The sequence below is a fragment of the Rhinatrema bivittatum genome, chromosome 11 (genome assembly GCF_901001135.1).
Source record: "Rhinatrema bivittatum chromosome 11, aRhiBiv1.1, whole genome shotgun sequence".
NCBI classification, from domain to species: domain Eukaryota; kingdom Metazoa; phylum Chordata; class Amphibia; order Gymnophiona; family Rhinatrematidae; genus Rhinatrema; species Rhinatrema bivittatum.
In genome coordinates, this window is record NC_042625.1 from 56,688,673 (window position 1) to 56,713,824 (window position 25,152).

General features: G+C 47.3%; 1 protein-coding gene and 1 long non-coding RNA gene across 2 annotated transcripts in view; both read left to right on the forward strand.

The window, feature by feature from the left end:
- Positions 1-14,629, forward strand: part of LOC115100550 (E3 ubiquitin-protein ligase ZNRF3-like) — a 42,211-nt gene extending 27,582 nt beyond the window's left edge. Inside the window, 6 exon segments of the mRNA XM_029619068.1 lie at positions 4,028-4,159; positions 5,463-5,573; positions 6,134-6,301; positions 10,483-10,585; positions 13,606-14,234; positions 14,237-14,629. Coding sequence (XP_029474928.1) covers positions 4,028-4,159; positions 5,463-5,573; positions 6,134-6,301; positions 10,483-10,585; positions 13,606-14,234; positions 14,237-14,629 — 1,536 coding nt within the window.
- A 515-nt stretch (positions 14,630-15,144) lies between these two features.
- On the forward strand, positions 15,145-18,202 carry LOC115073457. The gene is made up of 2 exons (XR_003852019.1): positions 15,145-15,340; positions 17,519-18,202. It is a non-coding gene; the product is annotated as an uncharacterized LOC115073457 (long non-coding RNA).
- Positions 18,203-25,152: the final 6,950 nt, after the last annotated feature.

The window sequence follows — 25,152 nt, forward strand, 5'->3', positions numbered from 1 at the left end:
TGTTATAAAATAGCCTGGGCGCATGTATGTGTATGCCCATTTTTTTCAAGTGGGCATGCAGAGCCGCACAAAGTCAGGTTTGCGCCGTGCAAGTGGGGGAATTTTATAACAGGTGCGCATCCATGCCATGACCAGTTTCACCAGTTTATCCACCAGTTCGCCCAGTCTAGAGCTAGGTCCTCAAAACTCCCCTGGTTCTTTAGTCTCATTCCCCCCCCAGTTACCCCAGACCCCTCTAACACCTCACAGATGCTTGTTTTTTGTTTTTTTGTTTTTTAAATTACACCTCCACAGCACTGGACCTGGGCGAGTGCTCATACATACACATACTTGCATACACTTCTCGTGGCATGGCCTGGAAAACCCATCCCACACCATGCCCTTTTTCATTCCACGTGAGATATGCGCATATGTAGGCATTTTTTAAAAATTGGGTGGATACCCGCATGACCTATATGTACATTGGTGTGGATTCAGTACTGTATCCTGATCCAAAAACTCAACTAACTAGAGATGTACCGAACATTCAGTGATCTTTGCCAAAGCTGGTAAATTTGATATTTGTCTGTAGCTAGAACATAGATCAATGGTTAATTCTTGTTTAATAACTGGTTGGATTATAGCTTTTTTTTCATGATTCACCAGTTTCCAATGAGGAGTGAACTATAGAAGTTAATATTTGCAAGAATGACTCTACTATTAGAGAACATCCTTATGGGATCTAGCACACAACAAAATCTATTTAATCTTTTTAAAGTATTCTCTATTTTCGTTGAAGAAATATGATCAAAATGCCCCCCTCTAACTACTGGCTCTTCAACAATTGTTTCATCCCTACTTTTGCTAATACTTTGTAGGAGCAAGTCTGTTTCAAAATAGCCAACTTTGATACACCTGAGCTTCTTTCTCCATATTATTTAATGGAGGTCTACGTAGGGTACAAACCCTATGGAAAAGCTCCAATGGTCTGTTTGTGAAAGCATTCACTTGTTCCCTATAATACTTTTTTTTTTTTTTTTTTAGTTTACTTGAGTTAAAAACTGATCTCTTTGCTTTACGAGCTCCTGGAAAGCCGTTCCATTTTCATGCATTTTAGGTTTCCTGCATTTCCTTTCCTCCCTGCAAATGGCTCATTTTTTCTCTTACCACTGGACCATACCAAGGAACATTTCCATTTGGTCTAATGACTCTAATTTTGAAGATGCTGCATCTTGCATTATATTTTTTAATTGTGAGTTAAAATCCTCAACTGAATTTTGAGTGATTTTCAAAAGCCTTCTGAGTCCAGCATAGTTTCCAAATATCAGGTCTCTTGATGTCCTTTCATAATGCTGGTAACCTGAGTTGGAAAATAATTACATTATCAGATATAATACTGGCTGATTTGTTAAATTAGAAATTAAACCTATGTTCATATGTTCCTCAGCTATTAACTATTCCAGGATATGACCAGCGCAATAAATTGTTGAGAAAAGCAATCTTAACTGCAACACAGTTAACAATGCTTGGAATTCGACATAGTGGTTCTTAAGGGACATTTCTTTATGAATATTAAAATCTTCCAATAAGTATTTTCCTAAAACATGCAGCAGTAGTTGTAATATAACCACTGGTTGACTTTTTACAAGTTGTTTTTTTTTTATCCAACCCAGGGGGACAATACATTAATACTAACAGCCAATCATTTAAGGGCACAGTTAAATTCTTACATCCATTGCCTAGATCTAAGTATATATTGTATAATGCTAATATTTCTTTGCAGGCATATTGAGTTCAGTACAATTACATTGCTGTTAAGATCATGTTTCTGTAAGCAACGGTAAATCTAAAACTTTCTATTAAAGAAAAACCATTTAGTTTTTTAATAGAGCTTATATTCATATAACCACATTTAGCGGTTTATAGTTGCTGATTTTATTTGTTGGTTATATGAATGGACATTGAGTTAGACCAGCAATTGTTCAAACCTTGATAAGCCCAAGGTGGAGGTTTGTTTTAGAAAATGGAGCATAACGCCCACAACCTGTCACCACTGGTATCTGTGAAAAATGAAGGCCACACATTTTCTTCAGCATTTAACATTATCCAATACTGCAACAAAAGGATACCTTGAAAGAGCAGAATCCAGGAGCATGTCCTCTCACTTGCAACTGAGTCCAGCATTTTTTTTTACTTTGGCTACCTTCACATCCTCCTGAGTGGATCTCTGCTTGTTTTTTCTTTTTTAATTTAATTTTTATTAGATTATTAAACAAATTTAGAAGAAAACTATTCATATCAAAAAGAAAAAAAGACACCAATCTAGGACACATCCCATTGCAGCCTAACTTAAAAATTCATATTAAGCAATTCAAAATACAGAGATGTCCTACTCATCCCACAAATAGAGGGGAGATAGGAATATATAAAGGAAAAGCAACATATATCAATTGTCCATCACTGTCACAAAAAATTAATTGCATTCTCAGACAGCACCAATTCCAGTTGACCCACCATTAATCATAAGAGCATACATAAGAACATAAGAAGTTGCCATACTGGGTCAGATAGAGGGCCCATCAAGCTCAGCATCCTGTTTCCAACAGTGGCCAATCCAGGCTAAAAGTACTTGTCAAGTACCAGAACATTACATAGATCCCATGCTACTATTGCTTAGTGATTAATAGCAGTTTATGGATTTTTCCTCTAGGAACTTATCCAAACCTTTTTTAAACCCACTGAAGAATTCCCAGATCACCCTTCAGAGGTTTTCCTTTCAGAAATCGTCTCAGTTGACATGGATCTACAGAAATGTTATACTTGCATGTCTAACACATTTAGAAGGAACTTTAACAATCATAAATGCCCCTACAGAAAGCTCCAAAGTGTGCATATCTGGAAAAATCAGCCAACACATCTGTTGGGCGCTCATGAAAACACACAGATGTATGCAGAAGGAAAAACTTTAAAATGAATTCTCTGTCCACATCTGACAATCATTTTGCTACGAGTAACTCTTGTCGGTCTCTTCCAAAGATGTTACTACAATTTGAGGTGTAGGTGTAACATAGTAATATATAGTAACATAATAATGATGGCATAAAAGGACCAAATGGTCCATCCAGTCTGCCCAGCAAGCTGCTTATGGGAGTAACTGCTGCTCCCTGCAGGTTACCCCCTGTTTCTTGTAAGGGTAGCAACTGCTGGTCCGTTCAGTTGTTCCCAAGCCTTAAGATAACCCATAAAAATTACTGTCGAAGACACCTGGCTCTGAGATTCTGCTCCATTTATTTTTGCTTGGCAGCTTTCCTGCTTAACAGAACCTGCCCCAGCTGGGACTTTGTTGTCAGGATCCTGCAGTGGCAGCGCTGCGCCCTGCCATGCAGAAGGTCCTCAGTTTAATCCCTGAGCTGGGTAACTCCCATTCTCCTGGTTGACTGGGTCTGCTTTAGAGGCAGCATGCACGGCCCCTGGGGGGCAGGAGGAAGTAATGGATATCCCTGAAGGGTGACACTTAGGTATACTGGGGGAGGTTATCAAATGGGGGGAAATTCTCAGGCAGCTGCGAATGAAGGCTGAGGGAGCCAAGATCCCAGCCCGGCCAAGAAAGAAAAGTAGGATCTTGTTTGTCCCATTTTTGTTCTCTCTAGTCTAACCAGACTATTGCAGCGTCTGTCCTGGGACTTCTCAGCCCCTCAATGAAGTGCCTCCCCCTACCAAGCCCTGCCTCCTGTTGACACATGCAGGTACTTTTACTCGCATAGAGGGTGAGTGGTCCTCAGAAAACCCATTTACATGGGTAAAATAGTGTTTTACCGCAGAAAGGGCTTTCGTTACTGCCCTTCCATGCAACAGAAGTTTGCATTGTACTCCTTTCGAAAGTGCGGGTTTTGGCTCTTTCATCCTGCACCTTGCAGCAGAGGAACAGAGCTCAGGGGGGCATCAGGTGGGAGGAATAGGACATGGGGGCAATGGATGGTGGCATTCACTCATGCTACGCTGCTCCCATACCACTGACCAAGCTGTGGTCTTTCTCTCGCTCGTCTAGCTGAACCAGGGCTTGGAAGATCCTCTGAAGCGACCGGTGGTGTATGTAAAGGGGGCTGATGCCATCAAACTGATGAACATTGTCAACAAGCAGAAAGTGGCACGAGCCAGGATCCAGCATCGACCGCCAAGGGTAAGGAAGACAACATCTTCTCCTGAGGGGGGCACACATCGCTGAAGGAAAGGAGGGCCCACGCCACTGAGGGTCAGAGAGAGGGCACATACTAGTGAGAGAGAGCACACATCACTGAGGGTCAGGGAGAGGAGAGCGGGAACACGCCACTGAGGGTAAAGGAGAGGAGAGAGGGTACACACTGCTGAGGGTAAGGGAAGAAGGGAAAGGGCTTTGACTGCAGAGGAGAGGTGAGAGTCACAGGTGCTGACAGTAAAAGAGAGGGCAGTGCCTACTGAGAGGGAGAAAGAGGGCATACACTACTGAGGGTAAGGGAGAGGGGGAGGGAACACATCACTGAGGGTAAGGGAGAGGGGAGAGAGTACACACCATGGGGGGGGAGGGTAAGGGAAGAAGGGAAAGGGCTTTGACTGCAGAGGAGAGGTGAGAGTCACAGGTGCTGACAGTAAAAGAGAGGGCAGTGCCTACTGAGAGGGAGAAAGAGGGCATACACTGCTGAGGGTGAGGGGGAGGGAACACATCACTGAGGGTAAGGGAGAGGGGAGAGAGTATACACCATGGGGGGAGGGTAAGGGAAGAAGGGAGAGGGCTTTGACTGCAGAGGAGAGGTGAGAGTCACAGGTGCTGACAGTAAAAGAGAGGGCAGTGCCTACTGAGAGGGAGAAAGAGGGCATACACTACTGAGGGGGAGGGAACACATCACTGAGGGTAAGGGAGAGGGGAGAGAGTACACACCATGGGGGGAGGGTAAGGGAGAGAGGAGAAGGCACAGGCACCCCACATTTTACTGTAAACATTTACAGATATATACAGGGTTACAGACAAACATAAGATTTGCCATACAAAGATCCATCAAGCCCAATATCCTCTTTCCTACAGTGGCCAATCCAGGTCACAAGTGAGGAGAGAGGATGGGCAGATCCTATTTTGTGTTGGGATTAGGAAGCAGCTAGTTCACCAACCTCTGGGCTCTTCTTGTAACTTGTGGCTTTTGCCGAGTCCTCTGTAGGCTCCCTGAATCCCTGATGTGTTTAGATGTGGCAAGGGCAAAGTGTTACCCTCTATATAACAGGGACCAACCACATAGCGCACTATTGCCAAAATGATTTTATGCAGAGTAAATGTTTGTGTGGCTTGATGACACATCTCATTCCTTCTCAACAGCACCCCTGCTACTCCAGTACTGAGATCCCCCCATGCACAGCTCTGCCAGTGCACCTCACTACTGCCCTTCCCCTTCAAACTTCTGTGTATCTGTGACCCAGTTCCAACTTTGATTTCTTCATCTCTGTTCATTTTCCAGCAACCCACAGAGTATTTTGATATGGGCATCTTCCTCGCCTTCTTCGTGGTGGTCTCACTGGTCTGCCTTATCCTCCTCATCAAGATTAAACTGAAACAGCGCCGAAGTCAGGTACAGGGACCTCCACCCAAGGGGCAGGGGAGTCGCACTCCACAGAGGGATGGTGGATGCATCAGATGTGCTTTAAGGGGCTCCCAGTTTTGGAGACAGTAGTAGAATGCCAAGGCTGAAAAGGCCAAATACTTTGAGGGTGTGTGGTATTTTCCTGTTGAATATCAGAATTAATTTGTTGAAAGATCCATGTCCCCTCACTGACTAACAATTCTGTAGTTTTGAAATGGTAACACGTTGGATAAGATGTCTTGATCTGCCCAGCTTCTCTGACTGCTATTCCTGCAAACTCTACACAAGCTCTGGTCAAATTCCTTTCTTACTGTTATTTCCATCTTCTGTATCTGTCTCAGGCATGCTTGAATTCTGTTGCTGCTTTGGTCGTGGCCACCTCTGCTAAAAGATGATGCCAGGCATGCACCATGCTCTGTGTGCAGACTCCTGGTACCCATTGCTTTGTGATCTCTGAATTGGGCAGATGAAAAAGTCTAGACACAAAGATGTGGCCCACCCGAAAATTGACTGAAACAATCATGCAGGTGAATTGTTTTTCTTTGCAGAGCTCCATGAACAGAATGGCAGTACAAGCCTTAGAAAAGATGGAAACCAGGAAGTTCAAGTCCAAGAACAAAGGTCATCAGGAGAGAAGCTGCGGGGCTCTGGACACACTCAGTAGCAGCTCCACCTCTGACTGTGCCATCTGCCTGGAGAAGTACATTGATGGGGAGGTAAAGTGTCCCTCTGGGGAAAGGAGATTCCATGCCTTGCCCCTAAAAGGTGTCCACCAAGCCAAAAATCAGCTGTGACCACCTGAACCAGTCCTGGTTTTTGCCCAGTTGTATATCTGGTTTCCTTAGAGAAATTGGAATTTTAAGTCCTTGTGTTCAGTGGGACAAAGCCAAGATTGGCTTAGCCTGCCAGGGTTGGCCTTAATCGGGTGACCTCTGCCTGTTCCTGTCGAAAGGCATTCTGGGAATTGAAGTTTAGCTAGTGGTAACACAGTACTACTGCAAATTATAGAAAAGTAGACTGACAGTAGATAGGGTCTGTATGATTTGCTTCCTTCTGCAATGATTAGACCACAGTTGATTTCTGGACTTCTTTTCAGTTAAAGATCAATTTCCCCAGGCCGCCTTGAATTTTATTTCGGTTTTTGCCTTTACCACCTCTACTGGAAGGGCTGATCCGTACACCCATTTCCCTTTCCATGGTAAAATATTTTCTAATGTTTCTGATTCTACCCACTTTGTGTCTGATATCGTAATCTTTTGTTCTAGAATGCCCTCTCTAATGAAAAATGTTGCTTCTGGTGCATTATTTGTATCTTTGAGGTATTTGAATGTCTTTTCTCCTCCAGGGTATAAATATTTAGGTTCTTAAGTCTCATCCCATAGGGCGTTTGGTACAGACACTGCACCATGTTAGCCTTTTCTGCTCTACCTATAACCTCTAGGATTTGACACAGTACTCCAGGTGAGATTTCACTAATGACCTGTAAAGAGTCATTATCACCTTCTCTTTTTTTTTTCTACTGGTTATGCTTCTCCCAATCCACCCCCCTTACTGTGGTGCTTCACCACCTTGAGATCCCGTGGTCTGATCACCTTAATATCTGCCTTCTGCTTGGTGGACATTGGTTGCTTGCCTCCCATATTGTACTGCTCCATTGGATTTGTGCACCCGCTCTCTGTACTTTTTTTGCATTGAAATTTAGATGCCAAACGCATGCATGTCTCAGGATTTTCTAGATCTCTCCCCTTTTTTGGAATTCCCTCTAGGTAGCCATTCTGCTGCAGATCTTGGTATCATCTTCAAAAGGCAAACTTTTACTTCTGATTCCTTTGCAATATTGCTCACAAAAATATTAAATAGAGCTGGATCCAGGATCGATCCTTAAGGTAGTGGTTTTCAACCCAGGCCTGGAGAAAAACCTAGCCAGTCAGTTTTCAGGATATACACAATGAATACGTATAAGGTAGATTTGTATGTACAGCCTGCATTGCATGCAGTCTGTATTATGTATTTTTATCCTGTGTAACCCCTTTTTAGTGGATGAGCTGTATCTAAGGGTCTATAAAAGAATTTGTGTCTCGGGGCTAATTCCAATTTTTACTTTCCCCAATCTTCATTACCCAAGGAGAGAGGGACTGTCAAGGCCCAGGCAGTTTAGTGGAATTCCCCTCCTTTCTCCTGCGTGTTACTGCGCTTTCTTTCTGATGGTACCTCATGGACTAGACAGGACATAGTTTGGGTGTTCAAATTAAAGTTTACTGTGATTTTCTTCAGAATGAAGAGTCCAATCAATTAGGAATAACTGGTCCAAAGTACATCTGTGTTCAAACTGGTTTCTTTTACTGATCTCTCCTCTCTGTCTCCGTATGTGTCCTCCGTACAGGATCCAGGGCTAGAGCTTTATCCCTCATGGAGTGAGAGAATAAGATGTCCCAACTGTGCAGGAAAATCTCTGTGTGAGGAGGATCCCCTTAATCTCAAAGTTGTACCTGAGGCCATGAGAGTCCAGTTCTGTCAAACTGCAGCCTGTGTATATCCTAGGAAGGGGTCTCCAACAATCTTTCCTCTTCTCTCTGTCCATACTCCGGGCTCCTCCTGATGTGTGACCTTTTATAGGAAAAGGTCTATGGCTGGAAAATCCCCAGGCTTCAGTGTGAGGAGGGGGGCGGTACTAAACCACCTTACAAACTGAAAAGGGGAAAACACTTCAAAGTTTAAACTTCCTCTGAGGTGATAAGTCACAGCAGCCCCTTCACACAGATCTTCTAACCCCAGGCCTCTGGTTCTGGGGCTTGTCCCTCACCAGACTAGACTAGGGTCTCACCACTGGTAAAAATCCCCCAAAATAGCCCACTGCAACAAAACTGGAGGCAGATCCTAACAGGCAAGGGGTACACTGACAGGGATCTTCTCCTAAACTCCAAGTTAAGCCGGGAGGCCCTAACTCAACACAGAGGTAACACAACTTCTCGCATTCCAGAATCCAAACCAAAAAGACCACGCTCTCTACTCTCCTAGCCCCCCCCCCCTTCTGAAGTGGGATATAACCACCTCACAATCCTCTGGAGGAGGTGCTGTGGGAATGGTACCTCCCTCCTAGCTGACTAACTCCAGGGCGAGGATCTAGGGCCATCTAGTGGAGACCTATGAGGTCTCTACACATGGATATCCTGAACATCTGACTGGCTAGGTGCATCCTGAGGACTGGATTGAGAACACCTGCCTTAGGGCACACCTCTGATAACCCTCTTTTTCATGCAGTAAACTTCACTTACCACCATTACCCTCTGTTTATCACGCAACCAGTTTCTAATCCAGTCAACCACTTAGGGAGCCACCTCTAGATTGCTCAGTTTGTGTGTCTCCTGTGTAGGACAGTGTCACATATTTTACTGAAATTCAAGTATAGCATTTCCAGTGCTATTCTTTTATGTATTTCTCTGGTCACCTAAACAATGAAATTGATCATGATCTCACTCTGGTAAAACCATGCTGCCTAGATGTTGCAACCTGCTGTATTCAACATACTCTAATATTCTTTCCTTTAGTTGTGAGTCTATTTATCCACTACTGAGGTCAAATTAACTGACCTGAAGTTGCCAGCCTTCTCCATAATACCTTTCTATTATGAAGCAGGATTATATCTGCCCTTCTCGCGTCCTCTGGAATCATTCATCGTATGCCGTGTGATGAGCAGTAATAAACCAGAGAAAACAAAAACTTCACCCATAAGGCTTAGAAGCAAATTTGAAAATAGGAAAAAAAAAACCTCAGAAGAGCAATGCCATGGCTGTCAAAAGCTCAAAAAAGCATCTTATTTCAATCACACTTTAAAAAATCTCCAAGCTCCCATTTATTTTGAGTTAATTCTTGTAACAGCTAAGGTTTAATGCTAAATGCAGAGTAATGTATTTAGGATGCAAAAACCCTAGGGATAGCTACAGTATTGGAGGTGAAATTCTTCTAAGCAGAAAGGAAGAGCAGGATCTGGGTGTAATTGTATCTTATGATCTAAAGGTGGATAAAGTGGTGGTAAAAACCAGAAAGATGCTTGGCTGCATAGGGAGAGGAATGGTCGGCAGAAAAAGAGAGGTGATATTGCCCCTGTATAGGTCTCTGGCGAGACCTCACTTTGAATACTGAGTACAATTCTGGAGACCACACCCTCAAAAGGATATAAACAGGATGGAGTTGGTCCAGAGGGTGGCTACTAAAATGGTCAGTGCTCTTTGTTCTAAAGCATATGGGGGTAGACTAGAGGAAAGGCAAGATAGAGGGGGGGGGGGGGGGAGAGAGAGAGACAGAGACATTCAAATATCTCAAAGGTTTCCTTGCACAGGAGATGAACCTTTTTCAGTGGAAAGAATTGAGGGGTCATGAGATGAGGTTGAAAAGGGGGTAGACTCAGGAGTAATTTTAGAAAATATTTCTTTTCAGAGAGGATGGTTGATGTGTGAAACAGCCTCCCTGTGGAAGTGGTGGAGACAAAAACAGTATCTGAATTCAAGAAAGCAAGGGATAAATACAGGGGATCTCTGAGGGGAGTGATGGGAATTGTAAGGGCTCGATAAATTGGACAGATGGGCAGACTGAATGGGCCATACAGTCTGTCTACCGTCATGTTAATGTGGGGGTAACCTGCCCAGAGCGGCAGTTGGGAAGCTTGCTGGGCAGACTGGATGGACCAGTTTGGTCTTTTTCTGCCGTCATTACTATGTTACTATGTAAGCAGGTTACATTTTAATAAATGAAATAAATGTTTGGGAAAACTACTTAATTTTTTAAAAAATAGATGTTTGAACAAAATGAACTGTTTTGGCATAGAAAGTAGTGTACAGGTGTGTGCAGATATGCCGTAGACTCTTGTGGGCCTGTTACAGACTCTGCTCTCTCACAGGAGCTGCGAGTGATTCCTTGCACCCACCGATTTCACAAGAAATGTGTGGACCCCTGGCTGCTGCAGCACCACACCTGCCCACACTGCCGACACAACATCATTGGTAAGTGTGTATGTCTTGTATGCTGCAAGTGGAAAGGCATACCATGAAACCGGTGATCACTGTAAAGCAGTGGTTCTCAACCCTGTCCTGGGGACCCCCCCCAGCCAGTCGGGTTTTCAAGATATCCACAATGAATATGCATGAGAGAACATTTGCATGCACTGCCTCCATAACATGCACATTTTCTCTCATGTATATTCATTGTGGGTATCCTGAAAACCTGACTGGCTGGTGGGGTCCCCAGGACAGGGTTGAGAACCACTGCTGTAAAGGATGTTTAAAAGAGCCATGTGGCGTACTGTGAAACTGGTGCTCACCATAAGGGATGCGAAAGGTGTGTGAAACTGGTGCTCCCTTCAAGAGACGATTACAGGAGCGTTGTGGCACACTCTGAAACTGGTACACCCACACCATGTCCATCATAGAACACTCGGAGGGCACCCACACCACACCTGCCCTATAACTCTTGCAGGACACCCACTCTATGTTTACCGTATGGTACCCACACCACATCCATCCTATAATGCCAACAATGCACCCATTGCGTATCATTTGCTGTATAATGCACTGCTCACCCTGCACTTACTGTGTAACACTAGCACCGGAGCATGTCCATGGAGTCTACTTTGTCCACCACTGAAGAATGAAATGCCGTCAAATACTCTATGAAGTTTGGTTTTCACATAACTATCAGTGGCCATCTCTTTAAGGCAGAGAGAAAGTCGGTGAAGCTATGATTGCATTAGTAGTTTGCTTCCTGAGTTACCTATGGGATGGAGGTGTCTGGCATGGGGAGAGAGCTGAAGGGAGGTCTTGGGCATGGGAGAGTGGGGGCTAAGGATTGGTTCAGCATGAGAGATAGGAGGCCAAGGGGCGATGTTTGACATGGGAGAGAGAGAATGAAAGGGGATGTTGTGCATGGGATAAGGGAAAGGTGTAGGGGAGGGAGGAGCTGAGAGGGATATCGGGCATGGGAGAGCCAGGGAGGTGGCAGGCATAGGTAGGACAAGGCTGAGGGGGGGTTATTGGGTGTGAATGAGGGACAGATAAGAAGTGGTACCAGGAATGGACAGATGAGGCTGAAGGGAAGGCACTGGACAGGAGGGGGGGATATGTTGGACATGGGAGGGAGGGGATTGAGGGGGAGGTGTTGGGCGAGGAAGAGGAGGGCTGAAGAGCAATGTTAGGCTCTTATCTGAAGTTTTCATCTTTAACATGTGGATTATTTGTGCAACCCTTGGGCAAAAAATGAAAGCTTGTCATTGGCCTTTGGCCGAAAAAAGTTGTTCATAATCACAGCTTCCATTTTCTTGTAGCAAGAATTAGAAAATTCTGTAGCAAAATGTCTAAAATTCTGAGGCATAGTTTGCATAGCCTTTCCAATCCCTGGTCCTTATTTCTTCCATTTTTGTCTCCTTATTTCTGATATCCTCCCCCCCTCCCCCCCTTTTCCACTTCCCACATCTCTGAAATCTTCTCCTCCTCAATCAAGATCTTCTTCTCTTCTCCCCATCCCCAAGATCCCCCTTAAGTTAGTCTCCCACACAAATACTTGAGATCCTCCACCCAAAAAGAGCAGAAGAAAGTATACAGCCACACAAGCAAGGTTGGAAAACTACTTTATTTTTCATTATTCAAAATACATTTCTATTATATAGGATATAAAATTACCAAAATGTGCCTCGGAATTTCAAAACCTTTGCTACAAAAGTTTCTAGCTCTTGCTGCAGAATTTTATCCCTGAGCTTCCACAGGATGAACCAACAGGTGGCAGCATTGCCTCAATTTCAGATTCCTTCCATGGGCTTGAAATCTTTTGAGGTCCATATTCAGAGAATGTCCAGCCAAGGAAGTTACCTGAATAAATATATATCTGGAAAATGTAGAGTTAGCTGGGTAAGTTTATCCAGCTAACTTTAGATCTGCTCAATAGAATGTTACCTTATCCGGCTAATTTAGCTGAATAAGACTGAATATTGCCACTTATGCAGCTAAGTTAGCTGGATAAGTAGCCATGCCCCGGAACACGCCCACCACTTAGACAGATTATTAGCCAGATAAATATTTTATCTGACTAAATAGTGGTTGAATACAGCCAAATATTCAAATACTACCATTTAGCTGGCTATGTCTGAACATAGCCAGCTATGTCTGAACATAGCCAGCTAAATGGCCCTAAATATCAACCCAGTGTGGAGGAGTTTTTACATTCCCAAAGAATTCATACAAGCCTATAAAATTAAGAAGGACATGAAGGGGAGAACAGTGCATTCTGAGTTGTGCTGCTTATGGCCTGGGAAGGCAGTGCATTCTGGGAGTGGCGCTGATGGCCTAGGAAGGCAGTGCATTCTGGGGGTGGTGCTGATGGCCTGGGAAGGCAGTGCATTCTGGGGGTGGCGCTGATGGCCTGGGAAGGCAGTGCATTCTGGGGGTGGCGCTGATGGCCTGGGAAGGCAGTGCATTCTGGGGGTGGCGCTGATGGCCCTGGGAAGGCAGTGCATTCTGGGGGTGGTGCTGATGGGCCTGGGAAGGCAATGCATTCTGGGGGTGGCGCTGATGGCCTGGGAAGGCAGTGCATTCTGGGGGTGGCGCTGATGGCCTGGGAAGGCAATGCATTCTGGGGGTGGCGCTGATGGCCTGGGAAGGCAGTGCATTCTGGGGGTGGCGCTGATGGCCTGGGAAGGCAGTGCATTCTGGGGGTGGCGCTGATGGCCTGGGAAGGCAGTGCATTCTGGGGGTGGCGCTGATGGCCTGGGAAGGCAATGCATTCTGGGGGTGGCGCTGATGGCCTGGGAAGGCAGTGCATTCTGGGGGGTGGCGCTGATGGCCTGGGAAGGCAGTGCATTCTGGGGGTGGCGCTGATGGCCTGGGAAGGCAGTGCATTCTGGGGTGGCGCTGATGGTGCAGTCTAAGAGCAGAGCATTCTGCAAGTGGAGATAAAGTAGAGGGAGAGCCACACATTCAGGGAATGGAGTGGGAAAGCAGCAACAGATCAATACTTTTCTCTCTTCCTCCTTCAGAACAGAAGAAAGGGCCTGGGGGGACAATATGTCTGGAGAGCAGCAACCCAGCACGCAGCCGGCAGCAGAGGGTCATCCTCCCCGTGCACTATCCTGGTCGGGTTCATCGCACCAGCCAAGTCACGGCATACCCAACGCAGACCAGCATGGACCCTCATGGCAACCCCGTCACAGTGCTCACCCTGGACCGTCGCGGTGAGCAAAGCCTGTATCCAGCACAGTCTCCCGGCTACCTGCACAGCTACCAGCCCTTGCATCTGGATTCTGCGCTTGGCACACACCACTGCAACTTGGAGCATCCCCCATACACACCAGGACATACTCCACGCCGCCCACGATTCAATGGTCGAAGCTTCCCCAGAGCAGCCTGCTTCTCCCAGTATGAGACAGTCTACCAGCACTGCTACTTCCAGGGCCTCAGTTACCCTCAGCAAAATAGGCAGCCTGTTGGTGTGGGGGCACCCAGGGGCCTGAGCCATGCCTTCCAGCCAGTCACTGGTATGCTCTTTCCACCGTGGTGCACATGGCCCCCTCCCCCACATCTAGAGAGCAGTAGCACCTCCAGCTTCAGTTGCTTCCATGGCCACCGTTCAGTGTGCAGTGGCTACCTAGCGGATGGCCCTGGCAGCGGACAGCAGCAGCAAGCTCCTCGGGTCAGTGCCATGGCTCCTCCAGTGACTCCATGCTGGACTGCACTGAGGTGAGCAACCAGGGGGTGTTTGGCAGCTGCGCCACCTTCCGTAGCTCCCTCAGCAGTGACTATGACCCTTACATCTACCGCAGCCGGAGCCCCGGCCATACTCTGGAGTCCAACCGGGGGCCCCCTTCTCTCCTGGAGCCCAGTCCACAGCCAGATGAGCTTCCTCTACATGGCATGCTAGGGGTGGGTTGCCAGCCCATGCAGGCAGCCTCCTCAGGGGACCACCTGTCCAGCTACAGCCTGGATATGAACTACAGTAGCAATTCTTCACTGGAGAATAGGGATCCTCGCGGGGGGGGCTTCCGCAGACCCCGGGAACTCTGAGGGGCAGCCCTCCCCCAACACTGTGGGGCTCCTGAGGACCTTGAAAGGTCCCAAGGGAGCGGGGCCGCTGCTCGAGCCAGTGTGCACCTGCTGTTTTGAACTCCGCAACTTCTGCAGCGGATTGCCTGAGCATGGATGCTGGGGGGAGCAGGACCCCTGCTGAGCCAGACTCTTTGCTTCTCAGCTCGGCCTTGTGTGGGGGATGTAGGCCGGGGCTGGAGCGGCCAGCCAACCACATGCAGGGCTTCTACGGTATTAACCCCGACCATGTGCATAGGACAGAGGGGGTCCCATATGAGCCACTACCCTGCTGCTTCTATGAGGAGAAGCAGGTTGCCTGTGGTGGCGGTGCCAGCGCTTGCTATGCGGAGGACTATGCTGTAAGTGTGCAGTACACGCTCGGCGAGGACACCTTGCCGGGCCGCTTCACAGAAGTGCCGTGTGAGATGGGCCAACGGATTCCTATCATTCCCGGGGACGTTGGCTGTGAACTTGTCCTGCCCCCACACTGCACAAGGAGCCAAGCAGAAAGCAATTCCCCGGAGGGGCCGTGTGAACCTCAACCCACGGAAAGCCGGAGAGAGGCGAAGGAGCAGTGTTTCCGAACTGTGACCTTCCTCCAGCAAAGCCTTTCCCCAGAGGAAGAGACCAGGGCCCTCTTGAGGACCGGCTGCTCCAGCACTCAGGAGTCCCTGAGTAGCAGTGCTGCAGGTAAGAGATGGGAGGAGGGGGGGGGGGCGGCCACAGCAGGAAGGGAGTCATTCACAGGGAAGGGCAAGAGTCAAAAGCAGAAAGGGACAAGGAGATCCCAGCAGGAAGGGCGTGTGCTAGAGCAGAAGCTCCTGATGAACTCCCCAGGGCTGGGATCTCACGCTGTCAGGAGAATGGCATTTCCTCAGGGGCAGCTGCAGTAGTAATTGGGGGGGCTATTCTGTATGGTGCTCGGCTCTCACCTGGGCAGCACAAGTCGTGTTTTTTTTTTTTTAAGGTGTATTGAAAGGAAAAAAGACCTCTGTGAGCTTGGAAGCTTGTGTGCACTATAAGGATGAATTCAGAGTTTCAGAGAATTAGAATTACATGCTGACCAATTTAAAATGCTCCCTGTGAATGTATTATACTAAACACAATTCTTTTTCTCTGGGTAGAATCAGTGTGATAAGAGATTTTCGTCATAGTTCCAGGCATGCTGTGTACCAAGGGAATGCCCTAGAAACACCCTCTCCACCCCTACTGCAGGAGGGTATTAGAAGGCAGCCATATACCCAGAAGAGAACCCCAAAACACTGTTCTGCCCCATGCATCTCAGTCCTGCCCTACAATAGCATCTCCTCTTCCACTCATGAGAACCCTCTCTCCCCACGACTCTGCCAGTGCACCTGTCCTGACCTGCAGCACCCCCCTGCTATTCCAGTCCTGAGACCTCCAGCCAGAGCTCTGCCAGGGCACCTCTGTCCTGCCCAGCGGCGCCCCCTGCTGTTCCAGTCCTGAGACGCTCTGCCAGAGCACCTCTGTCCTGCCCAGTGGCACCCCATGCTATTCCAGTCCTGAGACCTCCAGCCAGAGCTCTGCCAGGGCACCTCTGTCCTGCCCAGCGGCACCCCCTGCTATTCCAGTCCTGAGACCTCCAGCCAGAGCTCTGCCAAGGCACCTCTGTCCTGCCCAGCGGCGCCCCCTGCTGTTCCAGTCCTGAGACCTCCAGCCAGAGCTCTGCCAGGGCACCTCTGTCCTGCCCAGCGGCGCCCCCTGCTGTTCCAGTCCTGAGACCTCCAGCCAGAGCTCTGCCAAGGCACCTCTGTCCTGCCCAGCGGCGCCCCCTGTTATTCCAGTCCTGAGACCTCCAGCCAGAGCTCTGCCAGAGCACCTCTGTCCTGCCCAGCGGCACCCCCTGCTATTCCATTCCTGAGACCTCCAGCCAGAGCTCTGCCAGAGCACCTCTGTCCTGCCCAGCGGCGCCCCCTGCTATTCCATTCCTGAGACCTCCAGCCAAGGCACCTCTGTCCTGCCCAGCGGCGCCCCCTGCTATTCCAGTCCTGAGACCTCCAGCCAGAGCTCTGCCAGAGCACCTCTGTCCTGCCCAGTGGCACCCCATGCTATTCCAGTCCTGAGACCTCCAGCCAGAGCTCTGCCAGGGCACCTCTGTCCTGCCCAGCGGCGCCCCCTGCTATTCCATTCCTGAGACCTCCAGCCAGAGCTCTGCCAGAGCACCTCTGTCCTGCCCAGCGGCACCCCATGCTATTCCATTCCTGAGACCTCCAGCCAGAGCTCTGCCAGGGCACCTCTGTCCTGCCCAGCGGCGCCCCCTGCTATTCCATTCCTGAGACCTCCAGCCAAGGCACCTATGTCCTGCCCAGCGGCACCCCCTGCTATTCCAGTCCTGAGACCTCCAGCCAGAGCTCTGCCAGAGCACCTCTGTCCTGCCCAGTGGCACCCCATGCTATTCCAGTCCTGAGACCTCCAGCCAGAGCTCTGCCAGGGCACCTCTGTCCTGCCCAGCGGCGCCCCCTGCTATTCCATTCCTGAGACCTCCAGCCAAGGCACCTATGTCCTGCCCAGCGGCACCCCCTGCTATTCCAGTCCTGAGACCTCCAGCCAAGGCACCTCTGTCCTGCCCAGCGGCACCCCCTGCTATTCCAGTCCTGAGACCTCCAGCCAAGGCACCTCTGTCCTGCCCAGCGGCACCCCCTGCTATTCCAGTCCTGAGACCTCCAGCCAGAGCTCTGCCAGGGCACCTCTGTCCTGCCCAGCGGCGCCCCCTGCTATTCCAGTACCCGCCCCCCCCAATACACTCTGTGTTCCTTCCTATTTTGCTTAATCTCTGCTCATACCTGTGCAGTATAAAGCCAGCTTCATTTTTCTCTGTTTGACTCACCAGTTTGTTTTCTCCTGCAGTGCCCGATGCTTGTCCTCTGGACAGAAGCTCCTCTGTGGATTAAGGGGACCCCGGACTCCAAGGGATGCAACTTACAGCACAGCTGCTCTTCTGACTCGCTTCAAAGGAAGCAACCATGTTTTCCTTTCTTTGTTTTTTGAGCTTTGACAAACACCTAAAAGTGGTAATATGGGGTCAGACCTCCTCCTGCCTCTACTTCCACTTTCCTCCACCCACCAGAACTTTCTGCTTTTACATTTTTGGAACCTTCTGTTTTTTGGGGGTTTTTTTATATCTCTGTGTACGTGTGTGTGTGTGTGCGTGCGCCAGTGACGGAGCAGGCCAAGCTCCGAGGCTTTCAAGACTCTTGTGCAAAGCTTTATTTAAAATGGTCTAGTTTTTTAAAAATATATAAAAATTAAAAAAAAAAAAAATGTTAGGTGGCTTTTCTTACCAGGAAACGAATACTAACTACTGTGGAAAGAAAACTGAGACGGTGCCTGGTGAGGATGGCAGGCGTGTCTCTTTGTAAATTAGAGGGCTTTTATGTTTTCCTTGGGATCTCAGGTCTTTGACAAGCACACGACTGCACCTGCCTTAGACAAGTGAAAAACAAAACAAAAAAAAAAAAAGTCAAGCAATAAACTATAACTTGAAGCAATTAAAGCTACACCTGGAAAGGCTGGAACCAGAGGGACTGGCGAGACATTCTTCACATGCAGGAACTCGTCCCCTGTGGTCCTTGGGGGCTCCTGCAGAAGCAATCGGTAAAGGAAATGTGTGGAGACAGAGCAGCAGGCCTGGTATGGAGAGCAGTGCGGGGGAGGGGGAGCCTGGAAATGGAGGGGCTGTGACAAGAGGGCACCCAGGCTTACAGAAATTCCTGCTCAAGCTTCGTAGGCACGCATGAAGGTGTGTGTGTGTGTGTGTGTGTGTGTGTGTGGGGTCCTGGTCTGCTGTCCTGAATTCGTATTGTTCACTCGGCCAGGCAGTTTGCAAAACTTTGGTAGTCAAAGCAACTGCCACAGGCCTGCCCACAAGAGTTCTAGTAGCAGCACTGGTGCTAGAGAAAACTGAAATCTCCATGGGCTGTGGTTAAACATAAAAATCATTCCAAAATCCTGCACAGGAGCTTTGGAAGGGAAGAAGGGGGGGTGGTAAGTGATACCTGAAGAAGGGGGACCCGTGTGGACTCCAATGTTCATTTACAATGGCATCTTGGAATAGTTTTTATGTTGTTCCGATAAAGATATCTCCGCTTGCGAAGGACACAGGAGACCTCATAAAAACTGTCAGTGGTCCCTCAGCTCTTAATGGCCATGTTAAGAGTAACCCACCAGTTTAAAAGAGGGCTGGGTGAGCGGAGGACTGGGGAAGTCCCACTATTGGGGTGCAACAGAGAAGGCCCATTCTGCCATTCTTCATATCCAAGCTTAGCACTTAGAAAATGACTTTCTCTAGTAAAAGCTTTGGCTACATTTCACTTCTGCAGCAGGATCTGCTGCAGCTCCTGTTTGAACAGATTGGGGAGGAGAAGGGTAAAACCCGCCCGACGTTTTGGTGGCTGAGTTTTCCCGATTTGCTTGTGGGGGCTGCAGGTTCTCACATACAGTTTTGGCTTTTATTGTGGCTCTCTCCAGAAGGGCCAGGACTAGGAAATCCCCAGCAGGTCAGACAAATGGGCTCCCACCACCACCTGCACATAATCTCGTCCCAAATATCTGTTTTTGCAGCATGAAAGACAAATGCATCGAGGCCGAATATCTGCACAGATTCACTTTGTTTAGGAGACCCTGGTTTTACAAACGTGAGGCTATTTGTGTATCCTGTGCATGTGTGGCCTGCTGCACATCCCTTTCCCTCCCTCCCTCCCTATACAGCGCTTCTCTGTTTCCCTCCTGGCATAACCGAGGACATCACAAGCTGGAGAAAGGGGTTTCACAGCAGCAGCTTCAGAGAAAGCGCTCAATTTCTTGCAATCTCTGCTTCTCGTGTAGGTGGGGTTTTTCCCCTTTTCCTGATCTGGGGCTGCTGGGCTTCTTTTTCTGTTCTGCCCCGTGCACTTGCACCCTCACCCAACCTCTCTCGCCCCCATGCTTGGAGCTCACCTTTCCTATAACCTTTGAATGGTCATTGAGCTCCTTCGTTCCCATCAGCGGCAATGCTGGATATCTTGGTAGAGGGAATCTCATCTTTATTTCCAGTGAAGGGGGGTATAAAGTGTTGTGACTTTCGTCATAGCAGGGTGACAACAATCCAGAGCATTACATGAGATTCACTGATAGATAGATATATATGCTATATATCTCATCTTATATATATATATATATATATATATATATATATATATATATATATATATATATATATATATATATATATATATATATAGCTGTGAAACCTGCTGATCTTGGTTTGCTTCCTACACAAAAACCTTTTATCATCTGCATCCAGTTTCACTAATTCCTAGTATGGAATCCAAGACTTGGGAAATGTAACATCCCCAGAATAGGGAGTAGATTCACCAGCTGGCTCCATTGCTTCCAGATACTTTAATTCCATTTAAAAACTTACTGCTTACATTCTCCAAAATCGTTAAACGTAATGGCCAGCACAATAAAAAATAAAACAACCCAATAATATTACAAAATAACTATTTATGGATACAAAAATAATGAATAAGGGTGATTCCAGTCCTGGTTAGGCCTGCCCTTTCTCAAAGGGATCAGAGCTACATCTTCATGCATGCAAAGAAGGTAAAACCAGACCTTGATCACCGTTCCAGAAAAAGCGGAACCAGCTAGCAACGCAACATCAGAGGAGAGATTTGATGTATCCTGCTGAGCAGTCCGTTCTTACAAAGTGTAAGATTTAATGGATCTCTCAAATTTGAAATCCAGCATGTAAACAGTCATGTATTTTAAGGAATAATTGCTCTGATTTCAGGCTCACATTTATTTGCATGAGCTGCTGTTTATCTCCATTATTAAACGAGGTCAGCAAGGGTTGGCATGATAAATGCTATCCACAGTTCGCCCACGTTAGTCAGAAGCCGGTGTAGTAAGGGTGTGGCTAGGCTGACCACACACTTACTTCCGTTGTGGGTGTAACTTTAATCTTGATTATTAAGGATCTTAGCGCACGAAAAGTGTGCATAAATTAGCACTCCTCCAGTAAATACCATGTTAATGAAGCATTGGCTATTACTTCCCCAGTGCAGGTGTGGTGCCTCAAAGCCCTGAAAACTTAACTATCATGTTCTCTTAATACTGGAAATTGAACTCATGATCAGAGAATAAAGTTAACTCACATTTCTGGGGCCAGTTTTTAGTCATGGTGTTGTACCAGTAAGGTCCCAGACCTGGAGTTCCTGGATGCAGGGGCCCTAGATTTGGATCTCCTGTTATAGACTAACACTGGATCCAGAAATGTGAGTTAACTTTACTCCACCTGTGACCCAAGAGTTAAATTTCCAATCCTAAAAGGAACCAGCCTAACCATTGGGGTAACTGGGCCAGAGACCCTTTGCCCTAGGAGTCTTGGATTCCCAAGCCAGGAGGACTCTACCCTAAGCCCCCCAAGTCAGAAATGGATGAGCAATTGTCACCATCATGCAGCATTCGCTGTATGCAGGGCTGGTGCAAGGGGATTAGATGCCCTAGGCGAGCTTTCTCCCTTGCGCCCCCACCTCCCCTGGTCTCGGCCCCGACTCTTACCTCGTTATCCATCACGCCCGCCGACTGTGGTTTTCTCGGTCAGGAGCAGTTTGGGCACTGCTCGCGGCCCACCAAATTTCCACTCCTCTTTGCCGCCGCTTGCAGCCCCATATGGCTTGCACCCAGTGGCGCACCAAGGGTCTCCAGGGGCCAGTGCATTTGTGTGCCTCTCCAGCATCCCCCCTTAATCCTTCCACTAATGCTTAAGGTCACAGAAAATCAGTGGCATCTCTAGACAGAAGAATTTTGGGGAGGGAGCCAAAATGACATTTCTTCATCACACCCACCTCTATAGCATTGGTTATTAAAAAAAAAAAGTGTTAAAGTCCAAAGGGTCTTCTGCGTAATTTTAAAAAGCTGGCCAGTTTCACACTTCTAGTAAAACTACTATAAAATTATTTGATAGCCTCATTCAACTAATTCTATATGGCTATGAGAGTGAAGTCTGGAATATATAGGAAGGGACAGAATATCAATATAAATCCTGCACCTCCAGTTCTGTAACTCTCTGCATCCACTGAAATTCCCCCAAACAATGGAGCTTGGATGTTTCCCTTACAGCTCATCATACTAAAAGATATTTTCAAATTCTGGTGTCACCTCACAGTAACAGCAGCACAAACACCTTCCACTGCCAGGTACATTGTGAACTAACACAAAACCTCGCAAAAAAGACACTCAAAATCTATACTGCAATCCCATCGTAACATAACAGTAATAACACCAAGGACTCAAACAACAATAACCTTACCTGTGAAAAAGCAAGGGTAACTATTACACTGGGTCCTAGAATACCAATACACCACCTACTGAGAAAACAAAACAAACCCGATTGCTATAGATCCCTATACAGACACTACACGCTAGCAGAATCTCTCATCTTGGTGTCACACACACAGAGCAGAGACAGACCCTCACCAAATACAGAATACAAAATAAAAGAGCACACATTAGACAAAAACTGAAATGGAAACCCAAGAAGCCAGACTCTGTATTAATGGAAAAACAGAATCACCATTCCTCATAAATCAATAAAATCAAGAAACATAAATCATCAGTTATAATAGTAAAACTATACTAATAAAAGAATATTTTAAAACTACTGATTTCTATTAATTAAAATCATATACATTTTTACAATTTCCCAAACACCAATAAAATATTTCAAAACAGCACATATATCAAATAACACCCAATAATTAAAACTAAGGATTTTAAAAAGCCCCTTCTGTCCATATGTGGGAGCTCTTGATTTCTAGTCACCCTGATATTGTCTAGGATTAGGAGGTTATCCTCTCACACATACTCACATGTCCATTCTCTCTCACATACACTGTCACATACACACGTTCATGCTCTTATAAGGACATAAGAAAATGCCATACTGGGTCAGACCAAGGGTCCATCAGGCCCAGCATCCTGCTTCCAACAGTGGCCAATCCAGGCCATAAGAACCTGGCAAGTACCCAAAAAGTAAGTCTATTCCATGTTACCATTGCTAATGGCAGTGGCTATTCTCTAAGTGAACTTAATAGCAGGTAATGGACTTCTCCTCCAAGAACTTATCCAATCCTTTTTTAAACACAGCTATACTAACTGGACTAACCACATCCTCTGGCAACAAATTCCAGAGTTTAATTGTGCGTTGAGTAAAAAAGAACTTTCTCCGATTAGTTTTAAATGTGCCCCATGCTAACTTCATGGAGTGCCCCCTAGTCTTTCTACTATCCGAAAGAGTAAATAACCGATTCACATCTACCCGTTCTAGACCTCTCATGATTTTAAACACCTCTATCATATCCCCCCTCAGTCGTCTCTTCTCCAAGCTGAAAAGTCCTAACCTCTTTAGTCTTTCCTCATAGGGGAGTTGTTCCATTCCCCTTATCATTTTGGTAGCCCTTCTCTGTACCTTCTCCATCGCAATTATATCTTTTTTGAGATGCGGCGACCAGAATTGTAGATAGTATTCAAGGTGCGGTCTCACCATGGAGCAATAACCTCTCGCTCTCACAGACACTAACACACTCTCCCCCTCCACACACCCTCACACACAAACTCTTACTCCCCTGGATTTTCTCATACACACTCATGCTCTCACTCTCACTGGCTCCCTCACATACAAACACACACACCCAGGCAGGCTCCCATTCATTTTCACTCCACTCCCTCACCATCCCCCAGGCATGCACAAATTCATTCTCACACACAGACCCCCAGGCAGGCACCAATTCATTCTCTCACACCACACGCAGGCAGGCACCTTTTCTCACACATACAAACCCCAGGAAGACATCCATTCGTTCTCATACACAGACACACTCTCACAGGCACCCATGCATTCACACACACACACACACCCTCAGGCAGACTCCCATTCATAGACATGCACACACTGAAGGCAGACCCCCTCTCTTTCTTTTGCCAGCAACCTCGGAGCCTCTCTCATTCCTCTGCTGCCATTGTCACTGCTGCCCCGTGGCTATTGGGGAGGTGCTGATTGCTGCTACTGGCACTGAAGCCCATTCTGCTGCCTCCTCTGTGCAGGCCCTGTGGACTTCCACTTCCTCCATGCTGATCTCATACATTGTGATATCCACAAAGAGAAAGTGCTACTCTTGCACATTCCCAAAGATTACATGTGCCAATCACTAAGAAGTAATTTTTTTTTTTTTACCTTTGTTGTCTGATCTTAAGTTTTCTAATCTGTTGGTCACAGGCTTTTTTTTCCATTTTCCTTTTCTTGTTTTTTGCCAATTTTTTATATTGTCATTTTTTCTATTTCTTCTCTCCATCTGTCTTCCCTCAAACACACAGGTTCTCATTCTCACATGCTTTCTCTCATACAATCATTCATACATACAGTCTCTCTTGCACATACTGTCTGACTCTCTCACACACAGGCACTCTCACTCCCACATGCTGTCTTGCTCAAGCATAGGCTCTCACTTGTCACATGCTGTCTGTCTCACACACACAGAGGCTCTCACATGCTCTCTGCAAACATTCAGGTCCTCACTCCCACACACAATCTCTCAACTCATCTCATACACACACACACACACACACACACACACACACACATTCTACAGGCCCTCAACCTCTTTCTTGCCTCTGGCCTCTTCACATGTCGCCACAGGATGGGCTCTGCAGTGGCCCTGATCTTCTTGGGCTGCCCGCATTGTGAAATCCATGGTGGCCCTGCTACTGGGCCGCCTCCTCTTCTCAGCTCACTGCGACTTGGGATTCGCGGATGACCATAAACACTGCTCTTCTTCTGCACGCGGCTGATGCTCCTCCTTCCTGCCCATGCGGCTCCGGCAACGTTTTTCTTCCACTTGCAGGTTTGGACGTGACTTTTTCTTTGGGCCATGGTGACATGAGCTCCACTACAGCCCCGCCAGTCTTCCTGTTGGGTGTGTTGGCACTGCCCCCACCAGTCTTCCTGCTGGGTGTGTTCGGCACACAGCACAGCAGTAGTTCCCTGCTCAACCGCCAGTGGGATGAGCTCCACCGGTGGCCGCATGAGCTTCCATGTTGGCCATCAGCGCCCCCCCCCCCCAAATGGCCCGAGGGGTATTGCCCCCCCCTTAGTACACCACTGCTGATGCCCCCTAATGGTCAGCACCCGAGGCCCAGGCCTAGTTTGTCTAGTGCTTCCACCCGCCCTGGCTGTATGTACAACTGTTTCTTGGAGGATAAGTAGGATGGCAGTCCTTACACATGAGTAATGATATCCAATGAAGCCTGACACACAAAACTACTATTAAAGTTTCTAGAATTTTGGCTGAGCCTCACTGAGCATACCCACACATTAATTATATTATGCAGGCATGTGGTGTCCCCTTCAGTGCAGCAACAGTGGACATCTAATCATCGGCATCGAGGGGACCTTTGGATCACTTGACATCAAAGACTAGTATGGATGTCAGAGACAGGCC